Below are 15,973 nucleotides of genomic sequence, written 5' to 3'. Positions count from 1 at the left end.
AAGCTCAAATCTGATGCTCTGTGACAACCTAGAGGCGTGGAATGGGGTGGGAAGGAGATTCAAGAGGAAGGGACGTGTGTATACCTGTGGCTGTTTCGTGTTGATGCATGGCAGAAGCCAACACAATATTGTAAAGCAATTACCCTACAATTAAATAATTTTTTTAAAGTTACTGCCTGAGCAGTTGGTTAAATCTCATGGCAAGTGTAAAAATACATATTACAGATTTATTCTGGAAAGCCTCTTAAATCTTTCCACCTGTGTCCTGTTGAGTGTGAAGCATGCTAGATAGTCCAGAAAGCCAAGAAACTGCTTTCCCATGTTGCTGAATATATTTTAAAAGTTACATATTTTATATTTGCCTCAACAATATGCAGTATTTATTAAAGACACTCTATAATATTGTGGAATTTCTCTTTTTCAACTAAAGGAAACAAAATACATTTTTAAAGCCAGCTTTTCAGAATTCTAAACTAAAGGAGAAATACTAATATTCATTCAAAACTCAGAACAAAGGAAGTTTTCCCATGTGAACAATGAACAGCAAAAGAAAACCCACTGGCTTTCATCCTTGTTTTCTTTTTCAAAGGCCAGCGTCTATTTTCCTCTTTGCTTGGTTTACCTAGTGTTCTGTTTTACTATATTTTGCTTATTCCTATTTTTCCTCCTCTGTCAGTTTCCAAAACTCTTGAGTTTTGGACATTTCTATCTGCATTTTTCTATGCTTCCTTTAGTCACTGTTTCTCTACCCCTCTTTGAGTTTTCTTACATTTTTTTCCTCCTAGTTTTTTTGCTTTTTAGTCTTTTCTGTTTCTCAGGCATCTGTCTTGTGCCATCCTGCTCTGCTGTTCATAAAGAATGCTAGTGACCTCATTTTCCAGGAATTCTTTTTAAACATACATACTTCGGTCTTTGGACTCATTTATGTTTTGTCTGTCTCTTCCTATGAATTACTATGATCTCTATATACTTCATACTGAAAAAAGATACTTTAAAAACTGGTACTTTTTAACCCTTTAACTTCTTAATAATCCCTATAGAAGCTTTGAACATTTGTGAAAACGAGAGCCATAAGTTGTTTGTAACTAGTGATGGCACTAAATCCTAAAAATAAAAAATTCATAAGGTTTTAACTTTAATTTTACATTTTGGAGTTAAAATGCAGAAATGAAAGCATCTAATTAGTATTATCCAATTAATGTTTTTAAATTTATTCTAGAAATCATGTTGATCGTATGTACCCTTGGTATGATGTAATGATAATTGCACTTTACATCTTGGTCTTGGCCAACAAAGGTCCGTCTAGTCAAAGCTATGGTTTTTTCAGTAGTCATGCCGTCAATGGGGTCACACAGAGTTGGGCACGACTGAAGCGATTTAGCAGCACCAGCATGTATGGATGTGAGAGTTGGACTATAAAGAAAGCTGAGTGCTGAAGAATTGATGCTTTTGAACTGTGGTGTTGAAGACTCTTGAGAGTCCCTTGGACTGCAAGGAGATCCAACCAGTCCATCCTAAAGGAGATCAGTCCTGGGCATTCATTGGAAGGACTGATGTTGAAGCTGAAACTCCAATACTTTGGCCACCTGATGGGGAGAAATGACTCATTGGAAAAGACCCTGATGCTGGGAAAGACTGAAGGCAGGAGGAGAAGGGGATGACAGAGGATGAGATGATTGGATGGCATCACTGACTTGATAGACATGAGTTTGAGCAAGCTCTAGGAGTTGGTGATGGACAGGGAAGCCTGGCCTACTGCAGTCCATGGGGTCACAAAGTCACAAAGTTGTGTCAGATTTCTTCACTGTAAAGTTAATCTTTTTTTTTTTTTCCTGCTTTCCATGTTGAATCATTTGGAAGCAAATTCACTATATGCAGTCCACACCAAGGAGTGAAGAGTTTACTTCCCTACTCTTTTTATTAAAATTTTTGTTTTCTAACTTGTTATTTCAGACTGAGTGACTGAACTGAACTGAGAATCATAAGAAAATGTCAATATTTAAACAAAAATGCCTGTTATATTTTTAAGTGTCCAAAATGAACTGAGACTCAAAGAAAAAGATTTGTGATATCTGTGGTTGATAATTTCATTATTCCTAATATAACTAGTTTTAATTCATTTGATGCAAATCTAAAAGTTTGCAATTTTTATACTACTTGTACTTTCTTAAAGCTGTAATAAGTACCAAATGTTTGTTAGCATAGTTACCTAAATCCTCAACAAGTTATTTTAGTCTTTCTTTTTTTTATAGAAGCAAAAGTACCTGTAAAAGTATTGGACATAATGAGACAGATTTCTAGGCATGAACTGGAAATCAGGCTTCAGTTTGGTAAATAATCTTAATAGCTTTTCTTCAGTTGCTTATCTATAAAACGAAATGGAGGAAAACAAGTTACTTGCAGATCTAAGAAAATCCAAAGCTATCTACCAGCAGTCCTAAGCAATCAGTATTATTACCAGATATAAAATAAATACACAAAAATCAACCGTTTTTCTGAAATAACAAGTTAGAAAACAAAAATTTTAATAAAAAGAGTAGGTAAGTATAACTCTTCACTCCTTGCTGTGGACTGCATATAGTGAACTTGCTTCCAAAGAACTCAACATGGAAAGAAGGAAAAAAAAAAGATTACAGTGGAGAAATTTGACAAGTACTACCTCTGCAATGTGGTCATGGTCAATATCAGCATTATAAATCATGTTGATAGTATGTACCCTTGATATGATGTAATGATAATTGCACTTTACATCTTGGTCTTTATCCCAGTAACTCAAAGCCCAGTCTTCTCATGAGATGAATCAGACAAATTTCAGTGATGGGGCATCCTACAAAACATCCAACCAGTAGCCATGGAAATTGTCAAAATTTAAGAAACTTGAAATCATAAAGCATCTTTTCCGACTACAATGCTATGAGATTAAAAATTGACTATATAAGGAAATAAAAGCAAAAAAAATGCAAATATGGAAGCTAAGCAATATCCTATTAAACAACCAATGGAGCATTGAAGAAATCAAAGAGGAAATCAAAAAATACCTGGAGACAAATGAAAATGAAAACGTGATGATCCAAAGCCTATGGGATGCAGCAAAAGCAGTTGTAAGAGTGAAGTTTACAGCAACACAAGCTTACCTTAGAAACCAAAGAAAAATCCCAACCAGCCTAAACTCACACCTAAAGCAAGGAGAAAAAGAACAAATGAAACCCAAAGTTAGTAGAAGGAAATAAATCATAAAGATCAGAGCAGAAATAAGTAGAAACTTAAAAAAATAGAAAGGATTTACAAAACTAAAAACCAGTTCTTTGAAAAGATAATATTGATAAACCTTTAGCTGGACTCATGAAGAAAAAAAGGGAGAGGGACCATATGAACAAAACTAGAAATGAAAAAAAGTTATAACTGCCACCAAAGTAATACAAAGGACCATAAATGACTACTACAACCAACTATATGCAAATAAAATAGACAATCTAGAAGAAATGGGCAAATTCTTAGAAAGGTACAATCTCCCAAGATTAAACCAGGAAGAAATAGAATATGAACAGACCAAATTACAGGTACTGAAATTGAATCTGTGGTTTTAAAACTCCCAATAAAAGTCCAGGACCAGACGGCTTCACAGGTGAATTCCATCAAACATTTAAAGAAGAGTTAATACCTATACTTCTGAAACTGTTACTTAATCTGGAAAAGTGAAAGGCTTACAAACATTCAGTTAAAACTTGAGCAATGTGGAGGTTTAAGGCACCCACCCTTCGTGCAGTTCAAAATCCACTTATAATTTATAGTTGGCCCTCCACATACCTGGTTCCTCTAAATAAGTGGCTCCATATCTGCACAATCAGCCAACTACAGATCAGACAGTGCTAAAGTATCTGCAAAAAATCTGCATATAAGTGGACTGTGATTTTCAAACCTTCAAGGGTCAACTGTAATTGCTATAAAATTTGGAATTACCTTTTAATACTCAAGGAGAAAGGTGAATAAAGCCAGGTTTTTAGAGGTTACTGGCTATCCAGAAACATGTGTTTATTTAGCATTTATTGAGGGCATCCTTTTTGTGAAGTCTTGGTGACTGTGCTGGTACAGAAGTCAATAAAACAGACTTTCTTCAGTCTAGTGAGGGAGGCTGAAAGGCTTGGAAGAGGACCTTAACCCTCCTGAAAAAGAGCAGGAGAGGAATCATGGACTGGTTCTCAGAGGGATGATACCTCAGTTGAAGCAGGGAGAGAAGTATATCACCATACAGAGGTGGCAAGGAGGCAGGAGAGCAGGTTCTGCAGAGGAACAGAAAGTAATTCGGGATGTCTGGAGCGTAAGATGTGAAGATGACATAGTAGCTTAGAGAGGAACAAAAGCTGGGTCATCGAGGCTACATAAGAAATTTGGGTTTTATTGTTTAGACAGTGGGAACGGGGCAGTTTTTGTGGCTAAATCTGATTTTTGAAAAATATATATGTAATAGAAAAGACCTCCCGGATATCATCAATCACAAGGCACTCCTTAGGACTTTGGATGGCTGAGAGGAGACTGCCAGACATCCGGCCCACAGGGTCAGCCGGGGCCTGTGGCACTGCAGACATCCACTCCCTCAGGGTCAGGCCGGGGTCCTTGGGCTCTTGCTCCTCTTGGACCTCCAGCCCAATGGAGGTCCTCATTTTAGGAAGATTATGGAGAAATTGGGACTAATTTCAGAGAAGAGTGAGAAAAGGCAATAAAGGCATAAAAACTTCCGGTGAAAATTAACTGCCCCCTTTAAAAAAAAAAAAAGGCAAATGTTCACCTCACAGAGAAGTGCCTTTTCCCAAAGAGGCTCTCATATGGCTCAAGACGTTTTGGGAACCTCTTTTCTAATGGCATTAAAGGCCAGCCTGGGAGCTGCACATATTATCATTCTTGGCTCTTCATAGCTGCCTTTTCTTTTTTCTTTTTTTTATTTTTTCCAAGTGTGGGTTTATTTCAAAATTATGAAGATTTATATATTATTTTTTATTATATACAATAAAGCGGTTTAGCTTAAAGTAAAAGCTTTCACATTTAAAGTTTTTATTTTAAAAAGATATTTTCAAAATGTAGACCCTTAAAAACCACCAAAAAAGCTGAATATATCTTGCAGCGTAGGTTTATCCTTAAATATTCACATCTCAAATGCTGTTTAGAAAAAAGATTTTAAAACTGGCTAAAAATCATTTACACTTGGCAATGATTAAAATCTCCTCGTCTCTGACAGAGCATATTAATGGCACATAATGAAATTACTGTCACAAGCATTTAACAGTTTAATGGGTACGTAGTTTTATCAGTACACAAAATGGTCTTAGATGGTCAGGGCAGTTGTTCTGGAGTGATCACTGTATCAGGAAAAGGACATCGCACCAAAAACAGAACATCAGCTTTCAAAAGGTCTTTTCAAACAGTTTCCTTCTTTTCAAACAGCTTTCAGCTCAGGAGAGAACAGCACTTAATTACTGCATCCCTTGCATATGGGATGTACGACAGACTATACCAGGTCATCGACAGGAACTGCAAAATGCAAAATACGGCCAGCCCCTTCTTATGCCACCGAAGAGCAGCGCACAGGGTGACCACGAAACACAAAAGCATAACTGTTGCAAGCAATCTCATTGATTCAAACATTTTCTTCAGTTGTTTCACGGGTCCCATTAAAAGCATGTACTGGCTAATGCAGCAGGATTTCCAAAAGTATAAAACACTGCAAAAAGCTTTATGCCTCCAGGGAGCCACAGCAATCCAGTTCCAAGGATGGAGGAGAAGATGCCACTGACGAAGCATACGGCAAACCACTTCAGCCTGGTGTTGAAACTAAGCGTCGAGGCATCGAGGACCTGCGCGCTCAGGCCCTGCTCCTGTCGTCCTGGCTGCTCAGGACCCGCCGCAGCTTCTCCATGGCTGCGGCCGCGGTGCCCAGCCCGCCCCTCTATCCTGCATAGCTGCCTTTTCAAAATATTGTATTCTGAAATAAGCACTACTTGATCTGAGTTTTTTTTTACCCTGTTCACTAGATTTAGCACTGAATTAACTTTTTATTTATTCCTAAAGTTAAATACTTCTTCACAAGATGAACGTTTGTTACCTCTAAAGACATTCATTCAAGCATCCTGTCAACTACTTATCAGCTACAAGTTTCTTGACCACAGATCTCTCAGGTTGCCTGTTAAATTGGGTGAATAACGTATTTCCCACCTACCCCATATAGTTATTGTGAAGATAATACCAGACACATGAAAGCTCTTCATAGACTGCTATGTAAGAGGATGCTCTTCTTACTGTTGCCTCACACTCTGCAAACAGTTCCAAAACGTACATTTGCTCTGGTGCCAGTATGTTCATCTCCCCTAACAGGCTGTTCACTTCAGGAGAGCAGAGCCTGGGTCATGTTCGGCTTTATTTCCCTAGTGTCTGACACTAGGTGTCACACATAAAAAGGCTCCAGTGTTTGTTGAATGAATAATTCAGCATAGCTCCTTGCCGTTCCCTCACACTATATTTAAGAAATGGATGATACACTTGAGATTATTCAGTTAAAATAGGCTCAGAAGTCACTTAAGATTCTTTAAGTATGTGAGTAGTTTGTCATCAGGAACCAGCTGTTCTTAATGTTCTCTGAAGGGACCAGAACAAATGGCTGATGAAATCAATCAGTCTGAACATGTAAAGGTTCTTAAACTTAATGCTGTGGTCTTAACTTTGGCTGTATCTTTAAATCACCAGGAAAAAAAATTTTAGATTACTGAGGCTGAGGCCTCATCCTGGGATGACGAGGTCTGGCATTGATAGTTTTAAAAACTACCCAAGTGATTGTAATGTGCAACCTATGTTTGTTGCAGAACTCTGGGATTAGACTTTGAGGAACACTGTTTTAAAAGAAATCCTGTCTAGTTCTACAGGTACCTACATTAGGTACCGTACCATAGGAAATGGGAAAGAACGTAAGACATGCTCCCACCACAGTCTGCATGGAATAAAAACGAGCCATCACTGATCTGAGAGCAGTGGAAAAGCAGCCATCAATGTGAGCCGAGCTATGAGAGATCACAAAAAGGTGGGCTTGTGCGGAGCCCCAGACTTTCTGCAGAACCTGTTAGACATTTAGAAGTTTATCATAGAAATAAAAAACAGTCCCTGCCCATGAAAGGAGGTTAAGTGTTAGTTTAGCAAACCAGCCAGTTCCAGCCAGAGGGCCTGGCCAGTACAGAGGATCTAAAGGCTTTGATTCCCAGCAGAGAGAACTTAGCTGTGAAAAAGACAAACTGTCTGAAATAACTGATGTTCAAACTCAAGTAAGCGGGTGAAAAGTTGATGAAAGAAACAAAATAAAGTTGGTGAGATAGGAAGATCCCATTGTCAAAGGGTTTTAAGGTCAGGCTAAGGTATTTCAGTGGAATCCAATAGCTGATAGTTTCTGGTCAAAGGATATGCTATAAAGAAAATGTATAAGAAAGATTAGGTGAAGTAAGCCAGAAAGAAAAACACCAATACGGTATACTAACACATATGTATGGAATTTAGAAAGATGGTAACAATAACCTTGTATATGAGACAGCAAAAGAGACACTGATGTATAGAACAGTCTTATGGACTCTGTGGGAGAGGGAGAGGGTGGGAAGATTTGGGAGAATGGCATTGAAACATGTATAATATCATGTATGAAATGAGTCGCCAGTCCAGGTTCGATGCACGATACTGGATGCTTGGGGCTGGTGCACTGGGACGACCCAGAGGGATGGTATGGAGAGGGAGGAGGGAGGAGGGTTCAGGATGGGGAACACATGTATACCTGTGGCAGATTCATTTCGATATTTGGCAAAACCAATACAATATTGTAAAGTTTAAAAATAAAATAAAATTAAAAAAATAATTAAAAAAATAAAATGTAAAAAAAAAAAAAAAAGAAAGATTAGGGCTTCACTGGTGGTTCAACAGTAAAGAATCTGCCTGCAATGCAGGAGACATGGGTTGGATCCCTAGATTGGGAAGACCCCCTGGAGAAGGAAATGGCAACCCACTCCAGTATTCTTGCCTGGGAAATCCCATGGGCAGAGGAGCCTGGCAGGCTATATAGTCCACGGGGCCGCAAAAAGGTTGGACATGACTTAGTGACTAAGCAACAACAACATAAGAAAGATTATTTTAGAACCTTTGGAGGTTAGAAAAAGGAGAAATAGTACAGACACCTACAACAATCTCAGGGTAGGGTGGTGATTTCCTATGTTAGGGAGACTTGGTAATGGGAAAGAGTGGTTTATAGAATTTCTAATGAAAAAGATAGCTGTTTACATTATATTAAACATAAATGCATTTCAGTCAGAAATGAGTTGTGAACACTGGAATTTTGTGATGTAATACTCCTTACTCTCTGTCTGAGAATAAGGTCCTCTCGTTTCCCAACGAATGTGAACGGCTGTCACACCTTAATCTAGTTCACAATTATATAAGAGGCTTTAAAAACAGATGTCAGTTTGGTCAGGGTCCAGGTCCCTTTTGAAGAGTCACTAGCTTACTTCTGTTTATAATTCCACACAGTCTCATACAAAAAAGAAAAATAAACTTACCTGTTTGTGGGCCGCACCCCACTGGCCTGTGAGCTTTTTAGTTGCCCACCCGTGAGACCAAAGAAAGAACCTGGAAACAGTGACAAAGTCATCCAAGATGTACTGTACAGGGAATCTTACCAGTCAGAAGCACAAGGTCGTGGAGTGACACCCTACCCCACGGGCAGATGGCAGGCAGGAGGCAGCAGCAGTCTTAGCTACCAAGGGGGAGAAGGAGGTTACCATTTACAGGGGAAATTGATGTCAGACTGGCTCACCAGTTAGCAGGAGAACCAGCAGAGGAGCAAGTCTCTGCCAGCCCCTCAGGTTAACAGTCGCCAAGGGGGCAAGACGCTCCCCTTTGATGGCCTCGCTTGGTGGAGTGGTTCTGCTCTCGGCACTAGAACAGTCACTACCTGGGACGGGGGCACACATGCAGTGGGTACTGTTGAGGCTCTGGGGTTGAGCGGGAAGATGGGTCACGTGGTAAAGCAGGGACTATATCGAAAGCAAGAGACCCACCGTCTTGAAGGGCCTGACCATACACCTGTCAGACGCAGCCTCTGTAGAAATGGAAAGCCTCCACATTTCTATAACACTAAAGTCAATGTTCTTCCTTGAGAATCTGATCTTATGTAAAATTATTAATTAATGAGAACTAAATATTTGTCTTTGCCTTCAGCTGAACAAGCTCTAAAATTTTCATATGTAAATGATGTGTGTAATTCCAAAAACTTGACTGCTCTTGTTGGCCCAATTCTATGAGCAGCCACAGAGTGGATAGTATTGAGTTATTAGTACATACAGGGCTATAAACTACCAGACCTTATGTACTTGAATTAAGTCTGTATAATAAGTCTGCGTGTGTATTCTCATAGGAGACTGTAAAATGTGGGCATGCTTTCAATTCATGCAGTCTGTGATTTATGAAGGCACACAGGTCAGGAGTTTATTATGCTGAAAATCATAGTAATTGTTTTGTTTTGCTTTTTAAAATGAAGTGACCAAAGCATGTTGAAAGATAAATGGGAGAAGCATTTTGATTATGTTTTTATTTTGATTAAAGATTAAATATTATTGCTGAGTAACCAGCCATGCTAAATAGTATAATATTAAAGCTGAAGTAGTTTGTAAGCTGATAGCCCCTTCTTTCCTCTGGATTTAGGTTTGTTATTAATCAAAATGTTGGCCTTGTTTAGTGCAGTGGTGTATGAAACAAACAGTTGAAAATGACAGCTACTTTAATTTACAGCTTTCTGTTTTTTCAGATTTGTAGGAAAATCTGTTTCTTTTTGTGGACTCTTGTGGTATTATTCACATGTCTAGATTTTATTTCTTAACACCAAAGCCAACTAAATTCAGTAGTTGTAAGATTCTCTCATGACATAGAAAGGAGGGTGCCTTGTAATGGTTTTACTTGACAAATTCTGATAAAGTCATTTTTGAAACATGGACAACCCCTACTAGAAGTAGATAATACAAAAAAAAAAAAAAAAAAAAACACCATCTGTCTTTTGGGGCAGAGAAAGGACTAATTTTTAAAATAGAAGAATGTATATATGGAAAGGTATTAAGTTAACTAGGATAGTGGGGTTTGTATTCTTATATTAATATAGGAGTATCGAATAAAATTGTTTTAAAGGGAATATGATTCCAGCTATTTTCTGGTTTGGGCTTAGCCTCAGCCCAAGTCATTTGGAAAGCTGCTGCGTACTTAGCAAAGTATAGTCTTAGGGTCTGGGCTCCCCATAGCGTGTGACAAGGACCTGTAACAGGATAGTCTTGCCACACTTGTAACCCTAGTCCTCAGCAGTGTTCTGAAGAGCACACTCTGTAGGGAATGCTGCATAGATTGTAAGGAGTATCAAAGAAAAAGAAAAAGACCACCTCTCAGCATCTGGGGAAAAAAAGCATATTAAGAAAGAATGAGCTTGCTTTTAGGCACAGTCTCTGAGCAAAGGAGGTTGCAAACCTTATGCAGAGTTTTGGGGTTGGGGATGGTCTCAGGGTTGATCACAACCTCCGAAGCACCACTATTAAGGAGAGACTGCTGGTGACTGATTGGCGGGCTTTCTGAAGCATGTTCACTGGTGTGGTTCTGCCACTGACTGGCCAACTTTCAAAAGCATGAGGCTGTCGTTGATTTTTTGGCTTTTCAGAGGTATATTTACTGAAATGAGTTACCACTGATCATTTTGGCCTACACAGGCCATCATTAATTGATTAAATCCTGTTTGATCAATTCAGTCTGGTTCTAATGGTCCCTTGCTACCATGGCTAATTGCCCTTTGCTAGGAGTTCAGGATTGTTTTATTCTCAGATGCTAATACTTAAAGAGTGTAGAACATTGAAAGCATAAGAAAATCATACTCGGAGGATTCCATCTAATAAGCAATAATCCTATAATGCACTTTCTAAATAAGGCTGTTTCCAAGGTTAAAGCCATGAAAGTATAAAAAATCAGCAGTTCTCATGTGTGACTCTGTTATGAAATCTAATGCAAATAATATATTAATAGTAAAGTACAGAAATGCAAATGTGCTTTACTTCAGTTAGTAAATTAGACTCTGCTGCTGCTGCTGCTGCTGCTAAGTCGCTTCAGTCGTGTCCGACTCTGTGCGACATAGACGGCCTCCTACAAGGCTTCTCTGTCCCTGGGACTCTCCAGGCAAGAACACTGGAGTGGGCTGCCACTTCCTTCTCCAATGCATAAAAGTGAAAAGTGAAAGTGAAGTCACTCAGTCCTGTCCAACTCTTCGTGACCCCATGGACTGCAGCCCACCAGGCTCCTCCATCCATGGGATTTTCCAGGCAAGAGTACTGGAGTGGGGTGCCATTGCTGTCTCCAAAATTAGACTCTAGGTCATCCATATAATAATATCACTTGTACTCATTGCATTCTAATAAGCTTTTCTGGGAAAGAAGAGGTGTGAATGGTGGTAATATATAGCTTGTCAACTTGTGACAGTCAACCCTACTGAATTCTTTGCAGTTGTAGTATCACTAATATTGTAACATTTCATTTTGCTCACAAAATCTTTTTAGAATTCGTCAAAAATCTAAGTATATCCATGGGAATTCTTAACACAAGTAAACTTCACCCTGCATTTGTGGTACTGCAGGAAGAAAGGGTGTGGGAATTTCTGCTAGTACCTATCGCCCAGTCTGCTTATAGAGGGAAAAAGAAATCACTATAATATTTGGATTTCATCTGAAAGTTACAGCTGACATGTGGGGAGTGTTAATCCTTTAGGCAATTTAGCCATATCTGCTGTGATAAAGAAAAGTGCTTGGTATGCCTGTTTTAAAAATTGCTTAAATATCTATTGAGAAAAAGAAGCCTTAGTAGTTTTACTTATATATCAAAAAACTGAACTTTTTTCTTTCCAAATTTATTCAGCTGCCCTAGAATCTGGTTTGGGACTTCCCTATTTATTCCCAACACCTCCTAATGGGGGCAGAGCTAATCACTTACACAGTTCTGTGCCGCTAAGCATGGCCAACTTATGACCACTTAGGATTCAAGCACATGTTGATACCTTAAGACCAGTAAGCATTTGATAAAGTAGGGAAGCAGGGTGGTTAGATTTGTTGTAATCAACAGTAAGAGGAGGAAATTAATTCATGGATCTGTGCCCAAAGCTCAGTTTCTTTTTGTACAAATTTTTTTTAAAACTCAGCAACTCCCCAGAAAAGGGAGTCATAACACCATTTGAACAGGAATTTTCTGAACACATTCCCTACTTGACCCATTTAACTACTGCAAACAAAACAAATCAGATAGGGCTGGTTTACTGTCAGGGTTTTGCTTTGCAATCTGGCTCACTCTGGCTCAGTGAGTGTGCTCTTTAAAGGAAGCTGACAGAATGTTCTCTGAGTTTAGTTGAAGGAAGACTTCTGGGTAGAACTCTTAACCTCCCATTAGAGAAGGAACCTCAAGTGAAGTCTGAAGCACAGAGACTCACTACTAGAAATACAAACCAACAAAACAAACTCCAGACATGTTTTTCAAATTTAAGTGTTTTCTGAGAAGTTGGTTTCCATGTGGTTTAAGCACCAGTAAACAATAAACCCATCTTGATGTTTTGTAGCCTTTTGGTTCATTATGCCAAGACAAGTGTAGTGTAGAACTTCTTTCAGTTCTTATGCCAAAATCAGTTAACCATCTCTCTCCCACTCTAGGATGTCGCATGTACTTCAGTTTGAGGATAAAAGCAGAAAAGTGAAAGATGCAAGCATGCAAGACTCAGACACATTTGAAATCTATGATCCTCGGAATCCAGTGAATAAAAGGAGGAGGGAAGAAAGCAAAAAGCTGATGAGAGAGAAAAAAGAAAGAAGATAAAATGAGAGTAATGATAACCAGAACTCGCTGGAAATGTGCCCACAATAAATGGCCTTATAATAGCCATTGTTCCCAACAGCATCACTTAAGGGTGTGAAAAGAAGTATTTTTGAACCTGTTGTCTGGTTTTGAAAAGCAATTATCTTCTTATGTAAATTGTGGAATGATGTAAGCAAATGCTTTTGGCTACTGGTATATGTTTTTTTCTTTTTTCTAATTGACCTTTTGTATTACTAAATCTGAAATAAAATCACTTTCCTTCCAGTTTACATATTAACCATCTACAGACCACGCAAGCCTGTTTGTATCTTTTTACCCTAAAATCTGTGAAGCCTTTGTTTTCAAGATTTTTTTATAAAAGTTTTACAGGAAGAATATTTAAGGGAAACCTCCTTGGCATTCTGCTATCTTTGAAATATAATTGTTAAATTATGTAATATAAAGATTGGTAGGTTTGTTTTGCATATAAATATCTAAAAATAGCCAAGTCAGTAAGACTTACTAGCCTTAAATCTTCAGGAACCCCTAAGTGAACGTTGACACCTGCGTCTAGGTCAGTACCTGGGCTTAATGCAGTCAAGACACGACCACACCACGTAATATCAGCCAAGCTCACTGCAGACCATGGCCCGACACCATCCACCTGCCCTTCTCAGCACAGCAACAGCAGGAGCATGTACAGAGGCCCCATCCTGGCAACAGAACTCATTAAGAATTTAGCCTTTTATGACAATCGGTCATGCTGACTATTTACTCTATATTATCTACTTAGTCAATATCTTCTACAATCTGAATGCCAAAATTATTACCACAGGTTAACGCTCAGTTACCTAATAAAACCTTACCAGCTACGTATTTTCAGAGTGTCTCATCAGTTCTCTCTTTTGAAGTGGAACCCAGTAGGCTTTCTTTATGAAGCTACCAGGTGGCAGAAGCGATAAAGAATGTGCCTGCCAAAGCAGGAGATGTAGAGAGATGCGGGCAGAATCCCTGGGTCGGGAAGGTCCCTCGGAGGAGGGCGTGGCAACCCACTCCAGTATTCTTGCCTGGTTTTCCATAGAGGAGCCCGGCAGGCTACAGGCCTTGGGGCTGCACAGAGTTGGACACAACTGAAGCAACTCGGCACACACACGCAGGCTTTCTTGACAGCAGTTCCTCAACAACATAGTCCCAGACACTACAGCTGTGGCAGCAGCAGCCTCACGTATGGCCACGTCAGAAAAGCAAAGTCTTGCCGTACTACCCACCACCACTGCCCCCATCTAGACTGAATGTGAAACTCTGATCATAGAGAGCTTGTTAAACAACCTTCCAGCTTCACTGCTGGTGATCCAGTCTTTGAGACTGGCAATATCTAGTGAAGTTTAAAATGTTCATATCCAGTGATCCAAAATTTCAAATCCTAGGTCTGCCCCCTAAAGAAATTCTCACACACTGCTCAAGGGAACTGTACTAAATATACATTGAAGTATCAACCAAAGACTAAATAAGTTATTGTATATCCATGCTGTGGAAAACTTTGTAAGCAGTAAAGATCAATAAACCAGACCTCTGTGTATTAGTTTCTCTTAAAAATAATGTGAGGAAAAGGAAACCTCCCATATAAAAATGTAAAATGTGCAACTCACGATTATATATTATTTATGGATGTACACATGTAGCAAAAGTATAAAAACAAAAAAATAGTGTTTACCTCTAAGGAGGCAAAAGGAATACACAGGGAGATTCACTTAGGTTTGTAATGTTTAATTAAGATAGATGTTGGGTAGTCAATCCTCGCTATATTTTTCTCTATACATTTTGGTATGCCAGGAATATTTCATAATTTATTCTTTATGATCATATCTAGAACCTGGGGTGAGAAGACAGAAGGACAATCCCTTTCTTTTTTGCACAGAAGTAGGAGAAAGTTTCAAAGAGGAGAGGGATCTGACAAAAGTTTTCTGGGAAATAGATGCAAAGTCACCAAAAAATAAGCCAGTGTTTGGAAATGTGCCCTGTCTTTCCCTCATCACTGTAACAGCAGTTGTATTACAGAGGTTCACAAAGCAAAAGGCTCTTTTCTCAGCTCACGAAGTCTCTGTTGGTTACTGTTGAAAAGTATTACCACTAGATCTGTTTGTATTGAAGTACCCCCATAGGTTTTCTCTATCATTCCTCCAAGACTGTGTCCACCTAAAACAGTGTGGTTTTGTCTCCAAAACAGAAGGAACCTCAGGTCTCTGGGGTGCAACCGGAAGACTAGTATTTATAGGCTGAAAAAGAGAACTGAATGACAGAATTAAAACAGGTTGGCTGAGTGCTCCTTATGTTGCTTTAGCTGCAAGGAGCAGAAAGATCTGAAATTCTACAGAGATTAGAATCTAATCAGAATTTCACCATGATAATAAAACTGACTTTGAACTTAACCAAATAATAGCAATAGCAATTTTGAAAAGCTTAAGAACATGGTTAAACTGTTATATATGATATTAAATGTGCTTATAGCAAAATCTTTGGAACTGTCACAGGAACATGTTTCAGTTCAGTTCAGTTGCTCAGTCGTGTCCGACTCTTTGAGACCCCATGAATCACAGCACGCCAGGCCTCCCTGTCCATCACCAACTCCAGGAGTTCACTCAAACTCACGTCCATAGAGTTGGTGATGCCATCCAGCCATCTCATCCTCTGTCGTCCCCTTCTCCTCCTGCCCCCAGCCCCTCCCAGCATCAGGGTCTTGTCCAATGAGTCAACTCTTCACATGAGGTGGCCAAAGTACGGGAGTTGCAGCTTTAGCATCAGTCCTTCTAGAGAACACCCAGGACTGATCTCCTTTAGAATGGACTGGTTGGATTGCCTTGCAGTCCAAGGGACTCTCAAGAGTCTGTTTGGGCCATGCGAATTGCAGAAAAAGAAAAAAATGAATTCAAAGAAAAAAGAGAAAATATGTAAGAAAATTAGCCTTTATAGTTCATTCTAGTTTTACATTTATTTGGGCTTATTTTTCTCTATATGCATCCTCTAGGGATGTGTTATCCTGAAACAGTGAAGTCTGGTAGCCTTCTTGTTCCCTGTCTTTGGTGATGCTGGACAT

General features: G+C 39.1%; 1 protein-coding gene and 1 pseudogene across 3 annotated transcripts in view; one reads left to right on the top strand and one right to left on the bottom strand.

The window, feature by feature from the left end:
- CWC27 (CWC27 spliceosome associated cyclophilin) overlaps positions 1-13,191 on the top strand; it is a 250,306-nt gene extending 237,115 nt beyond the window's left edge. For 2 of the 3 annotated variants that reach the window (XM_055554539.1, XM_055554540.1), the window contains one exon: positions 12,738-13,191. In XM_055554539.1, coding sequence (XP_055410514.1) covers positions 12,738-12,900 — 163 coding nt within the window. In that variant the 3' untranslated portion in view covers positions 12,901-13,191. The remainder of the gene's footprint in view (positions 1-12,737) is intronic. The other variant, XM_055554541.1, reaches the window with a different exon arrangement.
- Positions 5,443-5,911, bottom strand: LOC129632828 (vesicle transport protein SFT2A-like; annotated as a pseudogene).
- Positions 13,192-15,973: the final 2,782 nt, after the last annotated feature.

Source organism: Bubalus kerabau, chromosome 18 (genome assembly GCF_029407905.1).
Source record: "Bubalus kerabau isolate K-KA32 ecotype Philippines breed swamp buffalo chromosome 18, PCC_UOA_SB_1v2, whole genome shotgun sequence".
In the NCBI taxonomy this organism is placed as follows: Eukaryota; Metazoa; Chordata; class Mammalia; order Artiodactyla; family Bovidae; genus Bubalus; species Bubalus kerabau.
Note: the sequence above shows the minus strand (reverse complement) of the source record. Positions and strands in the feature narration are given on the sequence as shown.